This window comes from Eubalaena glacialis, chromosome 9 (genome assembly GCF_028564815.1).
Source record: "Eubalaena glacialis isolate mEubGla1 chromosome 9, mEubGla1.1.hap2.+ XY, whole genome shotgun sequence".
Lineage (NCBI taxonomy): Eukaryota > Metazoa > Chordata > Mammalia > Artiodactyla > Balaenidae > Eubalaena > Eubalaena glacialis.
Genome location: NC_083724.1, coordinates 18,527,581 through 18,554,121, shown reverse-complemented (window position 1 = coordinate 18,554,121; position 26,541 = coordinate 18,527,581). Strand labels below are relative to the sequence as shown.

Genomic DNA, 26,541 nt, shown 5'->3' with positions numbered 1-26,541 from the left:
AGCAAACTGATACAGATGGTTTAAATGTTAAATGAAAAAAAAAAAAAAATGTTATGGTAAAATGCTGAATAAAGAATAAAGTACTCCACAAAGAGTATTTTTTAAATGTCTCTGTCTGTGAGGAAAACTAATAATGTGTCAAGGGTATGCAAAGCCACAGGATTAAAATAAGTGCATTTTCCCAGGGTGTTTATTTTACTCTGAGATTTTTGTGGGAAGCATGGTAATTAATTTAACTGGTAAGTAATTTAAACATTTTTTAAGGCAAACAGATTTTTTTTAAGAGAAAAGAAACGGTTTGTTGTTGTTGTTGTTTTTTGAAAGCATGATTGGACTATATCCCCAGACTGTCAGGAGTACCATTAGCTCCTCCCTATGATAGGGGAAAGGTCAGTAAAAAAATATGATGAGTCCTGAATTGAGACTTTGGGCTTGTAACTGTGGTTTTCATCAGAGTGCTAACTCCCCACCTTGTCTAAGAAGGGGGTATAAGTGAGGTCTCAAGGCTGGGAATAAACAGTTTGACAGTAACTCTCGCATGTCCCCCACCTGCAACACAGTGGTTGGTAGAAGAACCCCAGGCTTCTGTCCAGAGAGGCTCCTTGCCATTCTGGTGAAACAGGTTGCACTAAGTCTCCAACATGGCTGAAACCCAGGGCAGAGGGCAGTCCCTCCTTTTCGCTGGCAATGCTGCTCAGAACAGATCATCTGAGGGTCTTTGCCTTGACAGGATCATGATCTGTGGTCATAATGACAGGCACCATTTGCCTCATTTTCCTTGAATTCCTAAATATCATCTCTCTTCTCTTTTGAGACTTAAAAACAAACCTTACTTAAGAAAGTATCAATAGAAAGATAGCTGGTGTCGTAAAATGTGGGTAGTCTTTGGACGGTGGTTTGGAGCATGTCACGAGCCTAACTGGCCTGGATTTGTACTCCAGCCCTGCCACTTCCCAGAAGGTGACTGTAGGCAAGCCATTTAATCTTGCTGAGCCTCGGTTGCCTCTTTTGTAAGATAAAGCTACTGATGCCTACTTGAATCATTGCTGAAAAGATTAATTGTGACATAGGACAGTATCTGTGGAGTGTCTGGTATATTGGTGGCGTTCAAAAAATGGTCCGCTCTTATTCGATTGACCCCACTGAGTCATTCTGCAGCTGGACTAACTCTAGGTCAGACAGGGGATGTGATTTGCCTAAGGTCACATTTCTGAGTCTGACTCACTCAGCAATTTCTGCGTGCTGCGTCCTTCAGGGAGTTCACGGCCCACTGGTGACAACTGCAGGGAAGTGGGTAATTAAAGTCCAACCTGGTATATGCTTTGTGAGAAATCATCAAATTGCAAGTACTTGCTGGGCATGCAGTGAGCATACCCTTCATTAAATGCAAACCACTATATATTAATAATCTCAGTTAATCCTATAGCAAACCTCATCTCCATTTAGAAAGAAAGAGGGACTTCCCTGGCGGTCCCTTGGTTAAGACTCCGTGCTTCCACTGCAGGGGGCACAGGTTCCATCCCTGGTCAGTGAACTAAGATCCCTCATGCCCCATGGTGCGGCCCAAAAAAAAAAAAAAGGGCCGAGAGGTTAAGAGGCTGGGTTCTCAGAATCAGGTTCCAATCTTATCAACTTGGGGCCCTGTTATTCAGTCACCTCGGCATCAGTTGCTTATCTCATAGGGTCATTATGAAGACTAAGTGAACTATGCACGTGAAGTGTTTAGCTGCAGCCAGCCAGTTTCGCTATTGTTTTTGTTTGTTGTTTTATCGTTGTGAAGGGTCACAGTGTCTACCCGGGATGTCAAATTCAAGCCCATCCTCCTTCAAACTCCTTCCTATTCCTAAGCTATACTATATGGTCACCTGCAGGAGCCTGTAGTTGGCCCCAAACGACCCAGGGCCCTCGCCTGCCAACAGGCTAGACCATCTCTTACCTGCGAAGACTCTTACCCCTCCTGGCTCCCCCAAAACTAGACTTGGCTTTGGGTTCCTGGGTAGCTTCAATCTACAGGGACAGAGGCTGGAGAGTGTGCTCTCACATCTACCTCCGCTGTCGGCCTCCCAGCTGAGTAGGAGTCAGAATCCTTCACGAGAGCAATTTGTTCATCAGATAAACTTATCTCTAGGCTGCTGCGGTGTGTCACAGGGAGAACTGAGGGGCCCGAAGCGCTACCTTCCCAAGCGCGTCCAGGTTCTGTGCTTGCCCCAGAGTGGATGTTGTATTGTCTCCTTGGCCCATTTCTCAAATGGCAAAGCTGAGGTGGAGCGAGGCCTTTCTGAGAGGTGCCAAGGCTTGGCTGACGAACACTCCTGGAGGCCATGGTTTAGCAAAGGGGTTGACACAGATTGGAGTCAGACACGTGAGTTCTGGTTTAGCTCCCGACTTGCTGAGCGAACTTGGGCCTCAGTTTCTTTAACCGTACAACGGGGAGAGAAAGCTGAACTACGTGTTCCCAAGACACCTCGCCCTTTCCAGAGGGCTCGCCGCCACCCGGTTGCTGGGCCGCGAGCTCGGGCCCCGCTGCCTACAAGCCCCAGCATGCCTGGGGGGGCGGGGCGCAGTGACGGACAGGCGGCTCTGCGAATTGGCCCCCGCCAAGGGGCGCGCGTTGGCGCGTGCGCAGAGCGCGGCGGGCGGGTGGGCTGGCAGCAGTGGACGCGTCGGAGCCGCGGGCGGTCAGGTAGGGGGCGGGATGGACGGTGGGGTACGCGGGACCGAGGCCGGAGTCGCGGGCGGTGGCTGCCGAGCGGCGCGGGGGACTGTGCCGGTGTGCAGCGGCCGGTCCACGCCAGAATGGCAGGGTCTGGGGGACCGGATCTGAGGAGTGGGACCGGGGTGGGGGTGGGGCTGCGCGGGGGCAGGCTCGGGAGGCGGCGGGGGTCCGAGAAGGGGCTGAGGAGCTCGGAGGAAATGCGGCCGGGGAGGGGAGCGAGGGACTCTGAGAAGAGTCGCGGTGCAGCATCTCGGGAGGTATGAGGTAATGTGGGGCCCTGAGGAGAGGCGGGTGCAGCATCTGGGAGACGGGAGGGGATCTGAAGGCCTTGGAGGGACCAGGGTTGCAGAGTCTCGGAAATATGAAGGAATGGGGGAGGCTTGGTGAGGTTTGGGGTGCAGAATCTCAGGAGGTTTGAGGGAGTCTGGGGGCACTAGGCTTTGGGGCGGGGGGTGAGATCTGGGGTCAGAGTGAGCCAGGGTCCGGGGCTATCCTCATGGCTGAGGAGGAAGCGTTTTCCCGAGTGGAATCTGGGGAAGAATGAGGGGCTGAGTTCGTGCGGGAATCAGTGGGAAGCAGTATCTGGTCGGCAAAAAGAAGAGACCTGGCTAAGGTTTGAAGCGACAGAAGACACGGGTGGGCAAAAGAGGAAGGAGCAGGGCTTGAGGGCGGGGCAGGATTCCTGATGGCATGCAGGGGGTGGAGGCTCAGCTTGAGGGAGGGCACACATGTGAGGTGTGGGACTGGGGTGTTAAACTGTGGTGCAGGGCTGAAGGCTGCAGAGGTTTGGAAACAGAGATTAAAGGATCTGTGTCAGAGCGATTCAGGGCACATGAGTGAGCAACTGGTGAGGCTGGCAGGGTAGAGCCCAAAAGGCTGGAATTCTGTATTGTAGGAGAGTTGGGAATGGGATTCAGGAAGGGTTGAACGGTGGGGTGGAGAGGTACTGATTGGACTGTAGAATTAAGAGATTGAATAGAGTCGTGGATGGGTGTCTTGGGCCGCTAAAGGAATTCTCCTGAAGTCTCTGCATGGGAAGCAAAGGGAGTTCTGGGGACCCAAAGACCTAGAAGTAATGTATGAAACTGTATATGAGTGTATGGAGTTGAGCAGAGTTCAGGGGTCCAGCAAGAAAGTCGTAAGTCTTTGAGCTCAGGACTCCTGAAGGAGCCTGACTTTGCCTGTGAGGGGCAGAACCTCCCTCAATTATTAGCCAGAGATCCCTTATCATGAGGCAGCTGTGGTACGACCACTGACTCCACTCTGAACCCCAGACCTGCTGAAAGTGGTAGGCTTCGGGGGGGGGGGGAAGAGAGTGGTCAGTGGAATCATAAAGCAGGAGGCTCTTCCAGGTCATCTGTCCCAGCCCCGCCTTTGCCTGTCCCTTCAAGCTGTGGTGACAGCTAGTGAGTGTGTGAGACTTCCAGGGGATGAGTGGAACATGATCTCACGTCTTATTTTCCTTATCAGTGATATAAGTAGATTGGATTAATCCCACATGAGGTGTTGGAACTGGGAGAGAGACAAGAAAAGGGGATCTCAGATGCACTGAGCATTTAGTCCTGGGCCAAGTTCTAAAGAAATGGTTCCTAACTGGCAGTGGTTTTGTCCCCCAGGGGACGCCTGGCAATGTCTGGAGCCATTTGTGGCTGTTATAGTCGGGGCGGGGAGGACTACTGGCCTCTCGTAGGTGACACCAGGGACGCTGTTAAACACCCTACAGCGCACGGAACAGTCCTCACAACAAAGAAGTATCGGGTCCAGAATGTCAGTAGTGGCAAAGTTGAACTCTGCGCCAGAGTCCGATATCCCGGATTCCGATCTCGGCTCTGTCCTGAATGAGTTACTGAGCCTTCCTGTACCTGGCTCTTCATCTGTAAAATGGGGTTAATAACAGGACCTACATCACAGATTATTGTGACGACTCAGTGAAGTAGATCAGAGTGCTTCGTGTCTGGTGCATAGTAAATGCTCAACATTCAGTAATATTTCATTTTCATATCTACTTTCTTACTCATTTTCATAACAGCCCTGCTAAGTAGGTGCTACAATATCCAGTTTTACCCATAAGGAGACTAAGGCTTAGGCAGTGACTTGTCTAAGGTTCCATAGTTAGAGATGGCAAAGGTAGCTTCGTATTCAGATCTCTGGAATCCTGTATATTCTCTCTTCCCTTGCTTTTTCTTTGCTGGGGCCTGCCTGGTCTTACTATCTATCTCAGCCCATTCCCCTCTAATGAAAGGATGGCCCAGTGAGTATCGCTGAGTATCATATTGAACTGTAAAGGGAATAAATCCATCTGATTAGGTAGGGAGTAGCCCTGGACTTTGTTCTTGATTTGCTCTTAGACCAGGACCAGTGGGTAGATAAGGAGAGGATCTTGAGGTTAGCAGGCAGGATGAGGTGCAGGAGACTAGAGGGTGAGGTATAGAGGCCATTGGCTTGAAAAAACACTTCATAGCAGGGACGGAGGCTGAAGGCATCCATACTCTGGAAAGTAACTCCTGTTCTGAATGATCTCTTGTGGGCTTCTTTCCCTTGGAAAAGAATGACAGCATTTGCTCTGTCAACTCCAGGACTAGCTATAGCATTGCTGAGACCAGCTCAGAAACATAGTAGGACTGGATCAGAAGGCCAGAGACTTAGCTGGAATATCCACACACAGCCCTAAGGAAGATATGTAATGGAAATGGAATCAGCCTGGGAATCAGAGGCTTAAAGTTCAAAATCTTTCCTCTGCTGCTAATTTACTAGGTGATCTTGGACAAGTACTTGCCCTTATCAGCTTCAATCTCTTGAAAACACGAATAGCTACCATTTATTGAGTGCTTATTGTGTGCATTACCTCAGTTAATCCTGCCAATGATCCTGCTAATAATCTAGGTGCTCCTCTACATTTTACAGATGAGAAAACTAATAGGTTAAATGATTTACCCAAGGCTCCATAGCAAGTTGCAAAGCAGGGATGTGAGCCCAGATCTGTCTGACTCATAAGTTACGTTATACTAGTTTTAGTAGAAAGGCTTTTTCAATACTTAAGAGCCCATACACTCAGGTCTGGAAAGCGCTTGGTGGTCAAAAGTCTACAAGGCCCTTGAAGTGGATCATTGTCATGCACACGGATGCGCTGCCTCTGTGACACTACCTCCATTAGGTTCTTCTAGTGGAACAATCAGATGAAAAATCCATTCCTAGGTACCTGTACCAGCCTCTCAGCCAGAGTGCCTAGAGCTAATGGTAGCCTAATCAGCTAGGAAACTATAATACACCTTTTGCGTGGCTGTGGTTTTATGGCTGGGAGTTGACACACCTGGATTTGAATCTCACTTCTGCTACTTAGCAGGTTTGAGACCTTGGACAGGTTGCTTTTCTTTGAGCCTAGTTTCCTTATTTATAAAGAGGAATAAAACATACTTCACATAGTTATTATGAGAATAAGAGGTAATGTGTAAAAGGTGCCTGACATTCAGTAAATCGCAGTTTTATGAGAGGTAGCAATTATGAGAGGATGGTGAGGCTGGAAGGGGACTGAGTATTGCTTTGCCAAATTTCATTGAACCTAAGCAGCCCCCACTGGCCTCCCCCAAATTCCCATCCCCTCTTATACCTTTCCCAGGATCTGCTTCCTGATCCTTTAATCAAAAGCTCATGGTTAAATGTGCATATGCTGTATGCAGAGAAAGGAACTGACAGTTGGGTGGGTCGAGATCAGTTGGAAGTCCCCCGAGAAGACTGCTGATTTTCCCCTTGTCCTATATTCTTTGAGTCTCATTGGCAGCATTGCACATGTTTGTGGAAGATTCAGGGGATCCTTTCTAGGTCCTGCAGTTTTGGAGGAAGACAGAGGACAGACAAGTGTTTTTTTTGTTTTTTTCCAGCAAACTCTATTATTGATTTAGAGTTCTAGCTAAAGGTTTTTTTTCGCTACAAACATGCCCTTCTGGGTTGTTGTGTGTGTCCCACAGTGGTACAGCTTTGGGGTCATGCCTGCGTTTCCCGATGAGCCCCTACTTGCAGAGTTTATCTTAGCAGTTGGCAGGTACCTTAAATGCCCTGAGTAATGTAACGTTAAGAATCCTCTCCCACACACAGAACTGGGTGAGTGTCAGATGAGGACCTCACTGACTTTCTTAAAATCAGCCCTGCTAGCCACTCCTGGAGAGTGACCATTGGTGGCAGGGAGATGGTTATGCACTTGCTTCGCATTCCATTCAAATGCTGGAGGAATAAACAAAGTTTAGAAAGCTGTCATGAAAGGAAATGTGATAAGCCTTGCGAAAAACCCAGTCAAACCGGGGGACTGTATCAGAAGTAGGATGGACCTTTATGTCTTGTGAAAGGAAATGTAGGTGCTGTTTCACGTTTTCTAGTTTTTATGTGAAGAACTCTGTTCCTGTCTGTTTTTGCTCAAAATTATATCTCCAGTGTTTTCATGGGGCTGGACTCATAGTAGGTGCTCAGTAAAGATTTGTTGTTTAATTTCTTAAAGTCCTGCAGTTTTGCTCATAGCTTAAGCCCCCCAAGGGGCTAACAGGTTTAGGGAATAGAGACATCTAGAGAACTATCCCATGGTGGGGATTCAACCACTGGATGGCAATTTGAAACCTTAGGTCATCTCTAATCCTTTGATTTTGAGAACAGATAAAACAATCTCCAGGGAAGGTTCAGAATTTTAATTTTTGAAGTGTATTATCTGATATCTTGGGTACTGTCTGCCTTTTGAAAAGTGCCTGTTCATTCCTTCTCACTGGCTGGGTGGTAGCCACCGCCACCACTGCTGCTACTCCTGCTACTACTAAAATCTATTTTTTATTGCATAATTACTTTTATGGCCCTCTTGGTATTTTCTGAACAAGAGAAGTTGTGAATTCATTTGCCAGTTTCTAACATGGGTATCTAGTGTCCTCAATCAAATTCCTTCAAAGCTGACAGGTTCTTTATTAATCTTTATGTGCCTTTATATGCCATAAAAGGAAAGATTCTTCATCCTTTCAAATGCAGTCTGTAAACTAAATGCTTTGTTAATACTAGTACTAGTTGTTATAATGTTAATACTGTTCCTGATTGTTACTAAAATTATGATAAATAGCAGTTTTTCATTGCATACCTACCAGTTTCCAGACTAAGCACTTTATATGGATTATCACAGTAACCGTTTTATAAAGTAAGAAATTATCATCACAGTAACCTTTCTATAAAGTAAGAAAACAGGTTTAGTGAGATTAAAGAACTTGCTTCCTGTCCCACAACTTGTAAATGACATGCTGATTTGATCCCAGTTCTGTCTGACTTCAAGGTTCATGGGTTTCTGTTTTTGTTCTTCTACCCTTGTTATTTATGTCATAGACTGGGGAAAGCCTAGTGGTGCCAGAAGCAGCTAGATCAGGCCAGGGTATGACTATAGAATTTTCCTGAGTCTTAGGGCAGCTGGAGCAAACGCAGCTTAAGGGGTAGATTCTCATCTGAAGCTGAATCAGAGCTGGGCTAGTATCAGTATAGGGTGTGCAGTACTAATCATGAGATCAAAGAAATTGGTGGGGGGGGCCAGTAAGCTGAGGTGAGGGGTCAAGAGTTGACAGTACAAAGTGCACAACAGGAAATATGTTCAAAGTATCAGGGAGGCAGCCAAAATTGTAAATAACATGTTGGGGGTTCATTCTGATTGGTTTTAGATTTTATAGCTGGCAGAAAATGGGCAGCTAACTTAAAGACTTGGGATGATAAGACAATTCCTTTCACAAATATGTCTTTTCAAGGGAAACTGAGTTTCAAATTGACTTTCCACCTGAATCCTTCTCAGTGTTAACAATAATGACCAGCTGTATCCTTCTGGAAGAGAGGGGCTGTATCTGCCGGTCACATAGCCTCAGACCTAGGAAAGGCCTGAACCATGTCTCCCATTTCTACAACCTGGGAACACCACTTTCAGCAGGAGCCTAGCCTGATATACAGCTATCTCCACACCTGACGCTTTAGTGATGGGACCTCATGTTTCCTGGCAAAGCATGGCAGCTTTAGGAAAGGAATCCTTGATATTCTCTTTTGCCTCAGAGAGCCTAGTGAAGCTGCATACAGCTGAGATATTTTGGGGAATGGGCGTGGGCATAGTAAATTCATTTTTTAAAGTGGATGGCTTAAACAGGGAGGCAGGAAGCTTTTTAATTGAAGGAGGTGGTATGATATTCCAGAAAACTGGAGAAAGAATTTGCTGGTATTTTTACAAGTTGGCAGACTTGTTTAATTAGCTGATCTGCAGTGCCAGTTCTGAGAAGAACAGATGTCCCTGTGCACTGTAAAGTAACATGCTCTGGATCCAGATACCAAATGTTGCCCTCAGTCTGTTGTCCCAGATGATGGAAGAGAGAACTGAAGCTATTGGTTTGGACTTGAGGAGGTTTGCATGGATCCTGAGTTGAGGTTTCTATCAGTGTTTCTATATGATTGCAGCCAGACCCATGACATTTAAGCATTCAGCATTCACAGCTTTGGAGAGTCACATGAGACCTTTTAGGTTCATGGGATGTGGTAATGTGTTATTTTGTTGAGGCATGGATTTGAATCATAAGAGGTTGCCAGGCTGGTGTGTGGGAGTGGGTCGCTCAGCTAATAAATCAATCTAACCCACTCTAGAGCAGCTAAATCTCATTATTCGTTCTTAATTGTGGAGACAATTCTATGCTGTTAGGCAGCATTTCTCAGAGTATGGTAAGTGTTGTATGACGGGAAAAAAAAAAAGCTTGAAGTAATGTTGGGTTAAATAAAGTTAAAGATATCTGTACTGCATGGTTCTACCGTGTTTGCACCATGTGACCTTGAGCCAGTTTTTCTGAGCCTTAGCTTCCTCATCTGTAAAATAGGATAATGAAAATAGTACCTACATCATAGGGTCATTATGAGTATTAAATGAGATTAAGTATATGGAGCATCTAGCATGGTATCTAGCACATAGTAAGCACTAGATGTGTACTCTTTCCTTTCCAGTAGAAGGAAAGTGGGATTTCAGGGAGGTTGGATTGACTTTAGACAGATTGTGCATGTCTACTCCTGAATATCTGTCAGACTGTGATACGAAGCTAAATATGGGGAAATTTGTAACACGTATCTCCGCGCTGACTCCCCTTCTTCTATATGGGTGGAGAAAGCATTAATGACATTTGCAAAGCTTTTCTCAGCTTGCTGCATTGCCCTTAAAACCAAGCTAACTGGTCTTCCTCCTCCTCCTTCTCGATGGTTGACCATCTGCAAATCACAAGACTGCACAGGTGCAGCTGTAGGGTTTGCATTTAAGAAGGGCTGAATTTATCCTTGTGCCTCACCTTGCTAGATCTATTCATTCTTATTTTGGGGTATAAATTGACATTGACATAAGGCTGCAGAGAGAGCACTGAGACCTCTGTGGTTCTACTTCATGAGCATATGTGGATTGAGGAGGGTGGGAGAATTCATGGCATGTACTGCTTGTAGGAGGGGGTATTTCAGGCCAAAACTAAGTCCCTGATAAGGGACTACCATTTCTCAAATCATCCGGGCTTGAGTCTTTGGCTATCTTAGCTCTACCACTTCCCCACCCCAATCCACTCAGCTAACAAATCTTAGTGATCGTACTTATGGAATATTGCTCAAATGCATCTTCTTTCCATTTCCACCACCTGCTCCCTAGTTCAGGCTCCCTGTAACTTTCGCCAGGCAGTTTTGCAGTATCTTCCAAACTAGTTTCTCTGCCTTTCCCCCCACTCCATTCAAGCTTTGATCATATTAGTTCCCGGCTCCAAAACATGCATTGTTTCTCTGTGTTCATCAGAATGAAGTTCCAAGGTCTCATTTTGGCTCTGAAGACTTGTTATAACCATTCCCCAATTTACCTTTCCAAACCAGTCAGTGACTGAACTGAGTGATGGTAGCCATTGTCTAAATGTTTCTTGAGTGATTTAACTCGTAGAGGCAGTGGAATAATGGCTTCCTTTTCTCTTTAGCAGGGTTCAACCCTCTGGAGCATGGACACTAAGCTGTTCAGTCCTGGGCTGTGCTAGCAGGCCCCTTCAGAGCAACAGCAATGGCTGCGGCAGCAGCTTCTCACCTGAACCTGGATGCCCTGCGGGAAGTGCTGGAATGCCCCATCTGCATGGAGTCCTTCACAGAGGAGCAGCTGCGGCCCAAGCTCCTGCACTGTGGCCATACCATCTGCCGCCAGTGCCTGGAGAAGCTGCTGGCCAGTAGCATCAATGGCGTCCGCTGTCCCTTTTGCAGCAAGATTACCCGCATAACCAGCCTGACCCAGCTGACGGACAACCTCACGGTGCTGAAGATCATTGACACGGCTGGGCTCAGTGAGGCCGTGGGGCTGCTCATGTGCCGCTCGTGTGGGCGGCGGCTGCCCCGGCAGTTCTGCCGAAGCTGCAGCGTGGTGTTATGTGAGCCCTGCCGGGAGGCGGACCACCAGCCTCCTGGCCACTGTACACTCCCTGTCAAAGAAGCAGCTGAGGAGCGGCGTCGGGACTTTGGAGAGAAGTTGGCCCGTCTGCGGGAGCTTATGGGGGAGCTGCAGCGCCGGAAGGTAGCATTGGAAGGAGTCTCCAAGGACCTTCAGGCAAGGTATAGAGCAGTCCTCCAGGAGTATGGGCACGAGGAGCGCAGGGTCCAGGAAGAGCTGGCTCGCTCTCGGAAGTTCTTCACAGGCTCTCTGGCTGAGGTTGAAAAGTCTAATAGTCAAGTGGTAGAGGAGCAGAGTTACCTGCTGAACATCGCCGAGGTGCAGGCTGTGTCTCGCTGTGACTACTTCTTGGCCAAGATCAAGCAGGCAGACGTAGCACTACTGGAAGAGACAGCCGATGAGGAGGAGCCGGAGCTCACTGCCAGCCTGCCCCGGGAGCTCACCCTGCAGGATGTGGAGCTCCTTAAGGTCGGCCATGTCGGCCCCCTCCAAATCGGGCAGGCCGCTAAGAAGCCCCGGACGGTCAACATGGAAGACTCCTGGGCCATGGAGGCTGCAGCCTCTGCTGCCTCTTCCTCTGTTACATTTAGAGAGATGGACATGAGCCCTGAGGAAGTGGTTGCTAGCCCTAGGGCCTCGCCTGCTAAGCAGCGGGGTTCTGACACAGCCGCCAACATCCAGCAGTGCCTCTTCCTCAAGAAGATGGGGGCCAAAGGCAGCACTCCAGGCATGTTCAACCTTCCAGTCAGTCTCTACGTGACCAGTCAAGGCGAAGTGCTGGTTGCTGACCGTGGCAACTACCGTATACAAGTCTTTACCCGCAAAGGCTTTTTGAAGGAGATCCGCCGCAGCCCCAGTGGCATTGATAGCTTTGTGCTGAGCTTCCTTGGGGCTGACTTGCCCAATCTCACTCCTCTCTCAGTTGCCATGAACTGCCATGGGCTGATTGGTGTGACTGACAGCTATGACAACTCCCTCAAGGTATACACCTTGGATGGCCACTGCGTGGCCTGTCACAGGAGCCAGCTGAGCAAACCCTGGGGCATCACAGCCCTTCCATCTGGCCAATTTGTGGTAACTGATGTGGAAGGTGGAAAGCTCTGGTGCTTCACTGTTGACCGAGGGGCAGGGGTGGTCAAATACAGCTGCCTCTGCAGTGCTGTGCGGCCCAAGTTTGTCACCTGTGACGCCGAAGGCACTGTCTACTTCACCCAGGGCTTGGGCCTCAATCTGGAGAATCGGCAAAACGAGCACCACCTGGAGGGCGGCTTCTCCATCGGCTCTGTGGGCCCTGATGGGCAGCTGGGTCGCCAGATTAGCCACTTCTTCTCGGAGAACGAGGATTTCCGCTGCATTGCTGGCATGTGTGTGGATGCCCGTGGTGATCTCATCGTGGCTGACAGCAGTCGCAAAGAAATTCTCCACTTTCCTAAAGGTGGGGGCTATAGTGTCCTTATTCGAGAGGGGCTCACCTGTCCAGTGGGCATCGCCCTCACACCTAAGGGGCAGCTGCTGGTCTTGGACTGTTGGGATCATTGCATCAAGATTTACAGCTACCATCTGAGAAGATATTCTACCCCTTAGGGGCTGGGAAATGGCAGTTTCTTCTGCTCCCCAACCAACCTCCCTTCCCTGTTGCTTGGTTGTTGGTGGTACTATCGTGTAGACTTGGCCTGTGTCCTGATTCCAGCTGGCTAGTCCTAGAAGTTTAGAAGCTCTGTCTTCTAGTGTTTTTCATTTGCATTATTTCCTCGCCTAGGTGTAGAGCTTTAACAGAAGCATTACCCCAAATAGGACACATGATATGAGGTTAGCTGATGTTTAATTAGAACTTAGGCACTTCTAAGGCTTCAGTAGAGAGCCTCTTTCCCCTGTATTTGAAATTTCCCCGTGTATTGAACCCTCGTTGATTTTCCTCTCTTTTGGCTTTGATAACTCTGGTCCATTATTTCCTTCCTATTATAACATGCTCTGTCTGTGACACTTTCTCTTCAACTCTGCTGCATTTAGTGTGCATGCATTTAGTGGGATCTACTCTACCTTTTAGTGACACTTCAGACATCATATTCATGTGGCATGATGTCTCAGGTCTGACCACCTTTACCAGTGTGAAAGACCATTCATTTAGTGCCACCATGGGAGCTATATAGTCCCTTTGGGAAGCAGTACCTCTTGGCTCTGGGGGTTTTGTGCCATCTTGGATTGGTCTGTAATTGCAGGTGTGACAGAGAATGGATTGACCCTCGTTGGTGTCGAAGGCTTTAGCCTGGAAATCGCTTGCCTCTTAAAGGAGCATGTGGATTGGAATTATGCCAAAGCATAGGACGTTGGAAATAAAAATAAATGCTAATATAGTCAGCAAACATTCTTGAATAGTCTCTAGAGCGCATCATTTTTCATATTACCTCTCTCCACTGACCTGTGCTAAGAGTTGTCTGTGGAATTGTACTACACGGGCCAGGGCCTACAAAGTGGGGAGGTGGACACATCTCATTTTCATTGCTAAAGCAAAATTGTTTGGTCCTTATTCTGTATTTTCCTCAAGTCAGTGCATAATATTTGGTTTGGGGATTTATTTCCATTCCTCTATCAAGCATTAACTAATTGATAATTGTTTCTTCATCTCTGGTGTTCATGTCTTTTAATTAAATATGGAATTTGGGAGGGGAGGGGAGGGATAAGTTGTACCTTGCTGCTTTGCTTCCATGTCTGACACTGCATTCTTTGAGAGTAGTACGAATCTACCTAGGTCAAAATTCAGCAAAAAGCACTATTATATAAAGATAATCCAAAACTTACTTGCACATACACGTGTACAGAATCAGCCCCCAAGGTCTACAGTCACCAACACCCTGTTCTAAACTCAGCCTCCACCATCTGCTTTATCCTTATAATTACAGTTCAACAAAGGAAGAAACTTGTGCTTTTAGGAAGCCCAGAAGTGGGTGAGGGACTTTGTGACAAGGTTCCTCAGGCTTTGGTGTTTACCAAGCAACATATCTTGTAGTCTGGGTGCAGGGCTCATGGCAAGCCAAAAAACTGTTACCTTGCTTTCACAGACGCAAAACCTGCTAAGCCGAGCTACTCAAAATTGTATTTTTGGTGGTGGTGTTGCTTTTATGGCCTCTCTTGTGATAGCTGCCAAAGGATAGGAAAGGAGCTAATTAAAATGATGTTGAACTGGTCTGTCTTGTGCTTTTCACCTGGAGAAAGCCCCATGTTCTGATTATGAAATTGCATCTGATTTCTAAAGATTGTATAATTGAGAGGAAATTGATCCAATTGAAACTGCATCACAAATGACTCCACTAGCTGTTAAAGCCACTTTATCCGTGGTAGCACCTGGAAGCAGGAGATCTATCTTTGCTGTCAGTGGGGGACTTGCTGAGGCAATAACGGTGGCCGAGGCCTTTGGCACAAGGTTTGCAGCAGAGATATGGATATAACATTGTGGGCTGGCTTGACATAAACAATGCCAGGAAACCTCCAGCTGCCTATGCTTTTGGAAGGAAGTGCTGTCACTTGGCATTCAGCATTTAGGTCTACCCCATCTCTGAACCACACTCATGCCTTGGCCTTCAAATGCAGCAGGTGTCTGCTGGCTCAGAATGGAAATAAATGTGGTCTGAATGTTTTTGTTCCTTTGATGTGAATATTTTAGGCTGTGCTGAGTACAGTCAATTTTTCAGTTATTTACCAAGTTGACTAAATTGCAGAGTATAGCCTCAAGATACTGATTTGCTCAATTATAGCAGTTTTTTGTTTTTTTGTTGTTCTCTCTTTTTAAGCAGTAATACCTTTATTCAGATAAAGTCTTACATGCAAGTCAATTATGTAATAAATCAAAATGCAGCTGCACTGGTTGAAGCAGGCTTGTGGGCCTGGAGAACAGGCTTATCCCCTCACCTAACCTGTGTACAATTGCAAAACTCGTGAATCTACAGAACACTTTCTGAAAACCACTAAACTACAGCATTGCTTATCTTCCAGTTCCATCTTATTAGCCATATGGCCATGGGCAAGTCACTTACCCCTTACTCTTCTGGAAAATGATGAAAGTGATCCCTGTCTCCATGACGGGGTAAGATGTGAGATAATAGATGTTAAAATACCCGCTACAGTTCTTGGCATACTCGATCAGTGAGAGCCATTATCTTCTGAGTTGTTCAAAAGAGTGGGGTTAGGTTGTCCAACCACTCCGAATAATACCTTCCATCTTTCCTATTGTTACAGGTTCCTAATTGCCAATCAAAACCTTTCTCAGGCATTTCCTCCCACTAGCCGTAAGTCTTCAAATAAATCTGGTCACCTGTTCCTTTTTACTATCACTCTACCTATTTCATGTTTCTATTATTATATAATTTACTGTGTTGCAATTATTTGCCCATATATTTGAGCTTTATTGAGGGTTAGCTTTAATCTCTAGCTAAGAGCACATAGCATGGTGCCTAATATACAGTATGTCCTCAGTTATTTAATTGGCTGTTATTTATATGACTTGGTGATGGTAGGCCCTCCAGTAACACCCTCACATTGGCTAAAAGATGAAGGCAGACAAATGACTTATAGGTTCATTAACTCCCTGCTTTCCTTTATCATTCTGAGTAATTATATAGAATTTAAGGTTTTGGAGCAATGATTCATTCAATATTGAGTACCTACTGTGAGCCCAGTACTATGCCAGGTGCTCAGAAAATTTTAAAAAATGGTAAGTAATATTAATGTGTCTACTTTCTTGTAAGTTATTTCACAGTCTTTCTAAAGTATTTGGAATTGTATTCCATTGCCCTGGGCTTCCTCAAAAGCCAGGAACAGGCACCATGTGGATGATTGTGAGGGTCAATCCCAATGTGCACTCCAGCCTGAGATACGTCCACAGACGGCCACTCCATTATTCCAATCAGCAGGATAAACTTGGCTTGAGTCTGTGTTCCTGTGGGTAAGACAAGTAATGCTTAAAGTAGTTGTACTTTTAGTCTAGTACTAATTAATGGCTTCTTAAAAGTGAAGTGTTACTCAGCTCTATAGGAGGGAAATGGAAGGCAAAGTCTAGTATGAAACTCAGGGCTCTACCTTATACCTGACTAGGCTGCTGATTTGCACTCAGGACGTGCAGCTCCTCAAGGGATCACAAAACAAATTACAGGTAAGAAACAGCAGATGCCTGGATGAATTTTACAAGCAGGCAGTGGTAAGGTAGAAGGGTGTTTAGGAAAATACTTACACTCCAGAACTTTGGCTGTATCTTGTCGATATCATTAATATTCATGGTACTCTGACTAAGTCTGAAGTTAGGCAGCTCTGGGACTGGCAATGCATTCTAGTGGGAAAGCCACTGGGCTTGGTCTGGATCTGAATCACAGCTCTAACTCTTTACTAGCTATGTGGCCTCAGATGATCACCATACCTCTGCATCGGTTTCCCTGTCTATAAAATAAGAATGTTGGGTTAGATCATCACTAAAATCCTTTCTAGCGCTATGATTTTAATTATTTTACCAAATAGAATTGTGGTTGAGTTTTCCCCCAATGTTTTTGCATAATTTTCCTGTAATTTTATCGTGTTTACATTAGAGTAGTAGAAAGAACCTGTACTTCGTAATCAGCCCCAGCTTGGTCCAATTGCTTACTCTACCCCAACTATTGTGACCTTGGGCCACTTGCGAACTACTGCCACTCTGTTGGGCTACTGTTTCCTCATCTTGTAAAAGGAAATGACAGTTTATGTTTTAAAGGGCTGTTGTGAGAATTAAAATATACTAATGGGATAGTATATGTAAAAGGGCCTAATTCAGAAAATGTGACATGCCCAGAAAATGTGATTTCCACTGTAGGGGGCCAAAGACCCCCTTTCCCTCTTGGTGAACTGATGCAAATTTTTCACGTTAACACTGGGGGAGATTTCAGACCTACGTTGGTGATTCAACCACACTGCTCAGCTTCTTAATTAAAAAGCCTATCAGAAGAAGAGTGGGATTGCCGGAGGGGCAGAGGCAAAACTTTCACAGCAATGTATCCCACTAGGAAAGCTGCACATAAAACCTAAAGGCTAATTATTTGATTAAAGTAATTAGGATGGCATCTTGACTTTTGGAAGAAACATGCATGTTTAGCTATTCCTATAGATGGCTAGCATAAAGGGATTTTTCCCTCCAGGTCAACATTCATTAACCCAAATAATTACAAAATTTAAAATAAGCCTTAAATCTCATTGTCAGGTGTAGGTAATATAACATATTGTAGTTAAAACTTGGGCTTTGTAAGCATGGGGCGGGGGGGGGGGATGGGTTGGTGGCGAGTTCAGTCTTGGTTCCTCCACTTAGTAGTTCTATGAGTCATTTAGCCTCAGCCTCAGTTTCCTCATAAATAATAAAATGATACTGTTTACTGCATTGTTCTGAAGAAACGATGGATGTAAAACACTTAGCAGACTTTCAGACATTTCATAAACTTTCAGTAGTGCTCAGTATCTTAATATTATAGTAAATTAAATATATGATAAGATTACCCATATTTTTTGTGACAGAAGGATTTTATGAAACTGGTGAGGAAAACATTTATTTCCCTCAAAGGAAAATTATTTAGTAACTCACTGAAATGCTGAGTGTAAACACAAGAGTTTGTGTGACTGTAAGTCAAATGCATATCTTTCCTATAAAAATAAAACCAGGATTTTCTTTTGGTGATTTACTCAGTTTACCTAGCTATAACTAAAATGCCACTGTATATTTTCACAGAATATTAAGATTTAGATTCATTCTTTCATTTATTCATTCACTTACTCATTAGACATATATGACATCTACTGTTTTTTTATTAATAGCAGTAATTATATGAGTAATGAATGCAAAGATGACTCAATCATGAACCCTGCAGTCAGGTAGCTTGTAGTCTGGCTGGAGAGATAAGGAATGTAAAAAATAATACAAATATACAAAAGACTAAGAAACGGTGCAAGATGGAAATAGAGTGCCAAGTGTTTAAGAGAAGACTGCTTTTAGTTGAGAGGATCTGGTTCCTGAAGGGCCTTGCAAGTAGAGGGAGTGTCAGGAACACAGGTACAACATACCAGGGAAGAGTGAGAAGCTGGTATCAGCAGGAGTTCAAACCACAAGAGTGAGTGGGCATTAAAGCAATTCAAAGGTCAAAAGTGGTCCATTTGTCCATGACCCTTCAAATAATAATGCAAGTGGTTCTCTTTTTCCTGTCCTAAGCCATATCATTTACTCCTATCAGTAATCATGGCTCAAGGAGGCTTCATTCTTATGGAACTGGTAGGGTATGAATCAGAATCTCCTTGGAGACCTGAGGGAGACCAAGGTGGAGGAAGAAAGTGTAGTTTGAAAGTACACCTCCCCGCACCACCCCCCCCCCAAATATTCTAATATACCTCCTTACTAGGAATGCCTGATGACATTGTCTCAGAAAAAAAAAAAAAAAAATCCTGAAATAATATCCAGTTGCTCCCCCTCAAAAGCCTAAGCCAAATGAGTTCTGCAATCGCAGCTACATAACTTTGTACTAGAGTCTTACTGCCTTTTTGATGTTTGATGTTGACAGCTTTCAAAACCCACCATTCTCTCTTTATCTCCTGCCCTATATCTGGACATGCTGCTAAGAAAGTTCAAGTACTTCCACCTTTAGTGCCAGTGGGAAGTCCCAACCACACAAGTCCTAGCCCCTGCATGGGAATCCTCACCCCAGCCCCACCTTCAAGCCACCATAAAAACCAATCTGGCCTCCTTTTCCTGCTCTCAAGCTATTTCTGGACCTGCTTGGTAGCCCACATTGCTCTCGCCAGAAACCCTCATCATGTGAGTTAGAAATCTTTTCATACCCACTTGGTGGATATATAGCATCATCAATCTCAACATCTGAACCGAGTTTTGGGTGGTCCCCCTCTTGTCTGTGGGATAACCACACAACTGGCACAGTAAGCACATTGTTAGGCAATGACCACCATCCCAGGGGCTCTCTAGTCTCTTGCTTTGGTTTGCTAACTGGCTAGCTTGTTTTTTGAGGCACTGCCTGCCAGCAACCTTCTGCTTTAAGCTGTGCAGCTTGTGCTGCATTTGCTGAGCCCTACCATGCCTCTCTTATAGGTTTAGCTGAACTGAGTTGGAAGATACGATAATTGGCGTTAAGGGGCAGGAGCAAAGTGGCCCTGGGTCATGTGTCTTGGTCCAGATCTATCTATGTCTCAGATGGAATCGTGTCTAGATTCCAGCATAAGCTGTGACTTCAGGGGAATGACTCTTGTCCTGTGACTACTGGTTGGTTGTCTCAACCAGGCATTGCCCCCATTCTATAAAGTGTTCAGGGAAATACTGATACCTTATACAATATATGGGTCTTTTGGTGGTGGTTCATGTGCAGGAAGAGCAGTCAGCATGTGGAACGTTGTGGTCTACACTCTAAAAGCAGATGGCTCATTAGGACTCTACAAAATGTCTTTGCTGCTGCTATGTCACTGTTGGCCAAAACAAAAGATCCTCATCTTCAGGGTTATAGAGAAGAGCATCCATGGTTCCCTTGTGGCATAGCTGAGGGGTTAATTCAAATTCAGTTTAAGCCCAGGATCCTTAAACCCTATGAAGGTTATTGCCATGAGGGAGACCCTAATCCTGATGACACAGATTTGCAACTCTGGAGGAAGAAACTTATGAGTAGGGTAGCGAGGACTCCCCCCGGCCCCTCACCACAAAACTATATACAGTAACCACCAAAAGGAAAAAAAAAACAAAAAACAAACAGTGAATACAGGAGGAGGAAACAAACACAAAACTCAAATAGAGGTCACAATTTGACCCAATTAGAATTCCAAAATTTACTAAAAGAATTTATACAAAAAACAAAAAAGTTCGAAGATTGCTAATTGGTTTTTGCGTCTCAACAACCTAAACTCTGAACTAGCTTTTAACATCTGCTGAAATGCACTAATTACCAAACTTCCATGGCTTTAATCAATACTGGGGCTCAAATTAGATTTACATGTGGGAATTCCCCTAAATTTAAACAAGGTACGCCCTATAATCTTAAGGGAGTTACTAAGGACATTTCAGGATATGTAAGGAAGACAAATAGGTATACCTCACCTTAATCATCAGAACTAATGCCTTGCCTAAATTCCCCATAACCATAACACTCATTACCTTGAAATATTCCATACTGAGTATGGATGCTCTGACCCAATGAAATAAATTAAAATTGAATTAAGTTTTGGTACTTAAAATTGGCTTACCAAAATGGGACTACATGGACCCTGCCCTCCCCCATTAGTTAAAATAGTTAATATGGCCCATTTTAAACAGAACCTTTGAGGTTTAAAATCCATATACAAGACCTATTTAGAAAAAAGAGTGATTATCCCCACTGCTTCATTATTTAACAGCCCAGTTTACCCTGTTCTTAAACCTGAATGAAACCTCACAATGGATTACTGTAACCTTAATGCTGAGGCCCCACCCATTAATGCTTCCATACCAATTATTGAAATAATAAATACCATCCAATCAATAACTGGTTAATACTTTGCACTCATAGACTTGGCTAATATGTCATGTTCAGTGCCTACTTCAACAGCCTCTCACACACAGTTTGCCTTCAACTTCAAAGGGACACAATCCCCCTTTACCTGGCTACCCATGAGGTACCTCAGCAGCCATGCCTTCACACACAATCTTTACAGACAAGATCTTAATGCAACCAACTTTCTCCAGGAGCACAGTAATGCCATCACACTGATCACACCCTCTTCCAAAGACATTAATGTGACACGCTCATTGAGGACATACAAACATTTACAAAATAACTCACAAAAAGGGACGGGCCATTGCCCTATACATTGTACAAGGTCCTGCCACTTTGGTTAAATTCCTGAAAGTTATTTAGCTGAGGACCATTCCGTTCCTGACACTGTCAAAACCAGCAATTATAATGTTAAAATAAGTCCAACTCCTTTCAGGCCTTTTGCGTTCTAGAGACAACATATTTCTCATTTACAAATTTTACTTAAGCACATTTATACTATTACTCACAAATCAGCCTACCTTGACTGGGATCCCATACAACAAAAGACTGTAGAATCTACCCAAATTGCAATACAGCAGGCACTCCAATCGGTGACCCCCAGAGACTCCTTCATTGTAAAGGCTTCAGCAATCTCCTCTCATGCCTCCTGGAGTCTCTGAACCACATATGATAACCGTAATTTGCCCCTGGACTTTTGGTACAAGAAACAGCCCTCCTCATCTCCACGCTATACGCCATTACAGTGCAACATCAGGCTGCATACTGGGCTCTCCTATAAACAGAGGCTGTGACCCTCCATACCCAGCTTCCCACAGCCTTAGATCATGGCAGCAGCACCCTGAAAGCTCAGCACAGCCCCTGAGGCCTCCTAGCTCCAGCATAGGGCCAAACCTCTGGCATATCACATTTTTAGGGGGGGTGCCCCCCATCTTTACTCCTTTGTCAGATGTCATGATGCTGGAGAAGATCACCCCCTCCCTTACCCAGACACCTTGACCATCTGGGGAGTCCCTTGGGATCAAGTGAATGACCAGCAAAGGGACTTTATATGCTTTCTAGATGGCGGCACCACCATCATAGAATATGGAGTTTGCTGCTTTTTAGTCCTTAACTGAGATGTCCCTGATAATGGGACTGGACCCAAGAGTCAGCACAACTGGCCAAACTTCATGCCGTCTTCTTTGCACTGGATGCCCAGGCCAACAGTCAGCCCCATCTGTACATTTCTACAGACTCTTGGGCCATTGTCAATGATCTGCTCATCTGGTCTAGCCAATGGCAGCGACAATTCCCTATCCAAGTTTGCCTCTTTGAGGTAAAGAATGCTGAAAATCTCTTGTCTCACAGATACCCAAAATATAAAAATCAAGGTCACATATGTCTCTACACATAGTAAATCCACAATTAAGGGTCTCACCTAGGACACTCTTCCTCCCCTTCAGAGTTCCAGACATTATTGATAGTGACCAAAGCATTCATTTCATTTCTCAAAATATATCATGTTGGGCTCTCATACAAGGCATTTAATGGAACTAATATTTCTCTCACCACCCTCAGACTGCAGGCCTCATAGAGTGACATACGGGTTACTTAACAAGTTCAAGTTCAATTAAATGAAACATGGCACATTTCAGTCATCAGTCAAATATCCAGAGTGAAGTGTAATAAAAATTCTGACTCCATATTTGATGCTTGATCTCTGCCAGCTTTCAAGCCCCGCTACTCCCCCTTCCCCACTGGCCCCCTCATCTGGGCAAGCCTAAGTGCTCCCACCTTTGGTGCCAGAGGGAAGTTCAAACCATGCAAGCCTCAGCCAGCAATATGGAACCAACTCCAACCCCACTCCACCCCCCTTGCCATTATATAAAAGCCAAGCCAGTCTCTTTTGCTTGCTCTCTCAAGCCATTTTTGGACCTGCCTGAGAGCCACCTTTGCTCTCCCCAGAAAGCTCCATTCATGAGTGACAAATCTTTTAAAGTCCTCTTGATGTGTGTGTGTAGCATCATCCGTTTCATCATCTGAACCAAATAATGGCTGGGAGTCCATCCCCCTACTTCAGAGTGACAACAAATGTTTAGAGTTAAATATTAAAAACAACGTCATAATATGATAAACAAAAAAATTGTATAATTTTAATTTCTGAGCAACCACATGAATAAAACCATGTGCTTTTGTGAAATGACATTTAATATTTACACTTAAAAATAATAACTCTCTAAATCTCTCAGCCCCAAGAATCTGAAACTTGTTTGACAAATTTAATGATTCTGTAAAAATGTTAGAAATAAAGTTAAATTTAAAATATTACACTCAAAGAGTAGAGAGGGAGCAGGCATGTATGTTACCTCACCTGATCCATGACTCTGGGGCTGGATCTAGGAGAATAAAACTTTCATTGATTGATACCCTGGAAGAAATGTACGATGCACATACAAATGGCACATATACCCTGGATCCTCCAAAAAGGTTAATTAATTGTTAGCTAAATGAAAGGTGCAAATGATAAAGGAAAAAAATCTAAAAGTATGTATTCTTCTCTTCTGCTCTGGTGACCATTGCCCCATATGCCTGTTTTTCTCCTCAATGAAACGGGGATATTAACTCCAGCCTACTTAATATGTACCAGGACTATTCTTAATGTCCTGTAGACTTTTTAAAATTTTTATTGGAGAATAGTTGCTTTATAATGTTGTGTTAGTTTCTACTGTACAGCAAAGTGAATCAGCTCTACATATACATACATCCCCTCTTTTTTGGATTTCCTTCCCATTTAGGTCACTGCGGAGCACTGAGTAGAGTTCCCTGTGCTACACAGTAGGTTCTCAGCAATCCCACTACTGGGCATATACCCAGAGAAAACCATAGTTCAAAAAGATGCATGCACCCCAATGTTCATTGCAGCACTATTGACAATAGCCAGGACACGGAAACAACCTAAGTGTCCATCAACAGAGGAATGGATAAAGAAGATGTTGTACATATATACAATGGAATATTACTCAGCCATAAAAAGGGATGAAGTTGGGTCATTTGTAGAGACATGGATGGACCTAGACACTGTCATATAGGGTGAAATATGTCTCATACATCTTACACAAGTAAAAGCTGGCCTAAAATGGGCAGCCTGGACAGCCTCTCTCTGAATGAGATAAAGCCTCTCTAAATAAAACATCAGAAACAATACTGGGTGTGGCAGGGGGAAAAGCAGCTCCCTAAGGAAACAAGTTACAAAAGAGGAGCTTTATTTTTATGCTGGGAGATGTTGTTTTCTTCCTATGAATTCAATGACCTATGAAACTAGGTCTCAAACCTGCATTTTTCAGCTCTTACCTTCCTTTTGAGTGGTATATATCCAGCTGCCCACTTTGTATTGCCAGTTGGCACGCCAACTGTGGGCTGGTGTGTTCAATGAAGATATCCCTTAGAAAACTTACACTCAGCATATTTAAGACAACTCAACTCTCCAATACCTGCTGTCCTGCTACTGTTCCATTTAAGGAACACAAGCATCGACTCGGGCATGTAGGCCCGAAACTTTGGCACCATTTCTAATCACTTCCCTCACCTCTCACCTCTCACCTCTCACCTCCCACCTCCCACCTCCCACTATTCAATCATAAAGTTCTCATCCTGCTAGCAGCTTAATATTTTTCACATCCCTTTATTCTTTTCTTCATTCTCGTAACTATGATAATTTAAGCTCCTACTAACCTTAAATTTAAGCTCTTGAAACACTGTTACAACTTCCTAACTGATCTTCTTAAATCTAATCTAGCATCCTATCTACTACACTTCCTCCCATCCCAAATCAAGCCCAATCCCACACCAGCCAGAGTCAGATTTAAAACGTAAGTGCTAATAATATTACAGAAAACATTTAAATGACTTTAAAATGCTCCTGGTAAAAGGAAAAATTCCTTAACACGGTCTACATATCCAGTGGGATTTTATTCCCACCTATGTATCTTTCTAGATTTATCTCACCACTGCTTCCATCCCTCTCTAGGCCGTTTTAGTACTTGCTTTTATGCTACCTAAAACACTTTCCCTCTCCCTACCCACCAATGTCTCCTAAATCTTACCTCTTCCAGGTCTTCTGAGGTCCCCTTCCTGATCCACTACACAGATTAAGTCAGGTGTCCACACCACCTTTTGTGTTTCTGCCTTCTAGCACTGACACATTGCATTGTGATTTCCTTGTTGCCTACCTCTCTCTAAGGCTAAACTGAGCCCTGTGAAGGCAGAGCGACTTTGAATTTACCGCTGCATCTGCAGCATCTAGCACGGTACCTGAAACAAAGCAGGCACTAAAGCAGTTGCTGGATAAAACCAGGGCAGGGGGTCAGCTTAGCTCATATGTTGATATACATGAACACTTTGGGTCACATTTAGCACCAGCTCATTATGCCACCTCCTGCTCCTCCCACCAGCTGCCTCGCTGAATCACGGACTGTTAGTTGCAATAGAAAAACGGGATGTGGTTGAAAGCTGGGGGGAGTGGTTCCCTCAGATTTCACTTTCCTTAGAGAATCTTCTCAGCTATAAAATAATTAAAAGTTGTGTTCCCTTCTGGAAATTCAACCCAAACTTTGTCTTGGTGCAGAGTCACCAGTGCTTCCAAAGAAGGCTCAAAAAGACACCTTCGATTGTGTGGTATCTAAATGATATCTCAATAAAGCTGTTAACAAACAAAAAAGATGGTACCTTTGAACACATGGTCCCTTGAATTGCCTCTCAACACACTTTCTTTGATGGGGAAGAGAGAAGAAGGGGCTAGTTCGAGTCCTAATCCTGTCACTAATGTATAATTCCTTTGAGCAAGTTGCTTATTCTCCCTGGGACTCCATTTCATTATCTATATTAATAGAGTTATTAAATCAAGGATTTTTTCAGTTGTAAATGTCAGTGATTCTGGTGCCCCAGATCTCAGGGGCTTCTTGAGCCAAGAGCTCCAGAAGGAGTCTTCCATCTCCCTGGACACCTGTGGAATGGGAGGGGACCAAAGTACAGATCCCAAGGACCCTAAGGAGGCACCCCTGGGGCACAGAGCTGGTGTGTCAGATGAAGACAGCCAAGGCCAGCTCCAACCCAATGGATCACTGGTCAAGTCCACCTCTAAGGCCTGCCTCAAAGCCTGCACCCTGACCCAGAGCCAAGGTGTTGCTAGGAAACAAGAATCTGGAGCCAGCGGGCCGACATCATGCAGGCTGGAATCATGTTGATCTATCTGCCTCTTTTCTCAGTCTTCCTGACCAAGTACTTCTAATTGCTTCGGGGGAAGAGAAAGGCCTCTCAGAGAGAACACACTTGCTGGAGTGCCCACTGTGGTTAAATAATAGTAAAAAGTAAATGGTGAGAGGACTGGAGTGAGAAAGGATGGAAGAAAGAGACGGCAAGGGAGAGTACCTTTTACCACCTATGTACCTTTGGATTACATATTTTACTCACTGAGTCTCAGTTTCCCAGGCATAAAGACACCAGCTTTAGAGGATTGTTTGGAGGATTAAATGAGATCATGCATGTGAAGTGCCAGCGAATCTCCTGCCATATAGTGGTTCTCAGTACATGGCTTCGGTTATTACAGGGGGGCAGTAGGGTATGTGGACTTTGGAGTCAGACAGTCCTGGGATAGAATCCTGCCTCTGCCTATTACCAAGCCACATGACCTTAAGCACATGAGTTTTCTCATTTAGAAGATAAGGATAATAACCTGGACCTCACAGGGATTTTACAAACACAGTGTGAGATCGTGTGATTAATAGTTTCATAGTAGAAATAGAAAACAAGTCAGTCATTGCTGCCCACTCCTCTGTCACCCGGCCCCCACCCTCCCCCCAACACAGCCCTACACATTCTTGACCACT

At 44.8% G+C, this 26,541-nt stretch overlaps 2 protein-coding genes across 8 annotated transcripts in view; one reads left to right on the top strand and one right to left on the bottom strand.

The window, feature by feature from the left end:
• The window catches only part of ASTN2 (astrotactin 2), a 909,948-nt gene that overhangs the window by 205,013 nt on the left and 678,394 nt on the right, over positions 1-26,541 (bottom strand). The window lies entirely within an intron of this gene.
• Positions 2,650-13,776, top strand: TRIM32 (tripartite motif containing 32). 3 transcript variants are annotated; one of them, XM_061200032.1, is made up of 2 exons: positions 2,650-2,683; positions 10,693-13,776. In XM_061200032.1, the coding sequence occupies exon 2, from the start codon at positions 10,770-10,772 to the stop codon at positions 12,729-12,731; it is 1,962 nt and encodes a 653-aa protein (XP_061056015.1). In that variant the 5' UTR covers positions 2,650-2,683; positions 10,693-10,769; the 3' UTR covers positions 12,732-13,776. The 3 variants fall into 3 exon arrangements, with proteins under 3 accessions (XP_061056015.1, XP_061056014.1, XP_061056016.1); XM_061200031.1 differs by having other exon boundaries at positions 10,690-13,776; XM_061200033.1 differs by lacking the exon at positions 2,650-2,683 and adding an exon at positions 2,963-2,980 and having other exon boundaries at positions 10,690-13,776.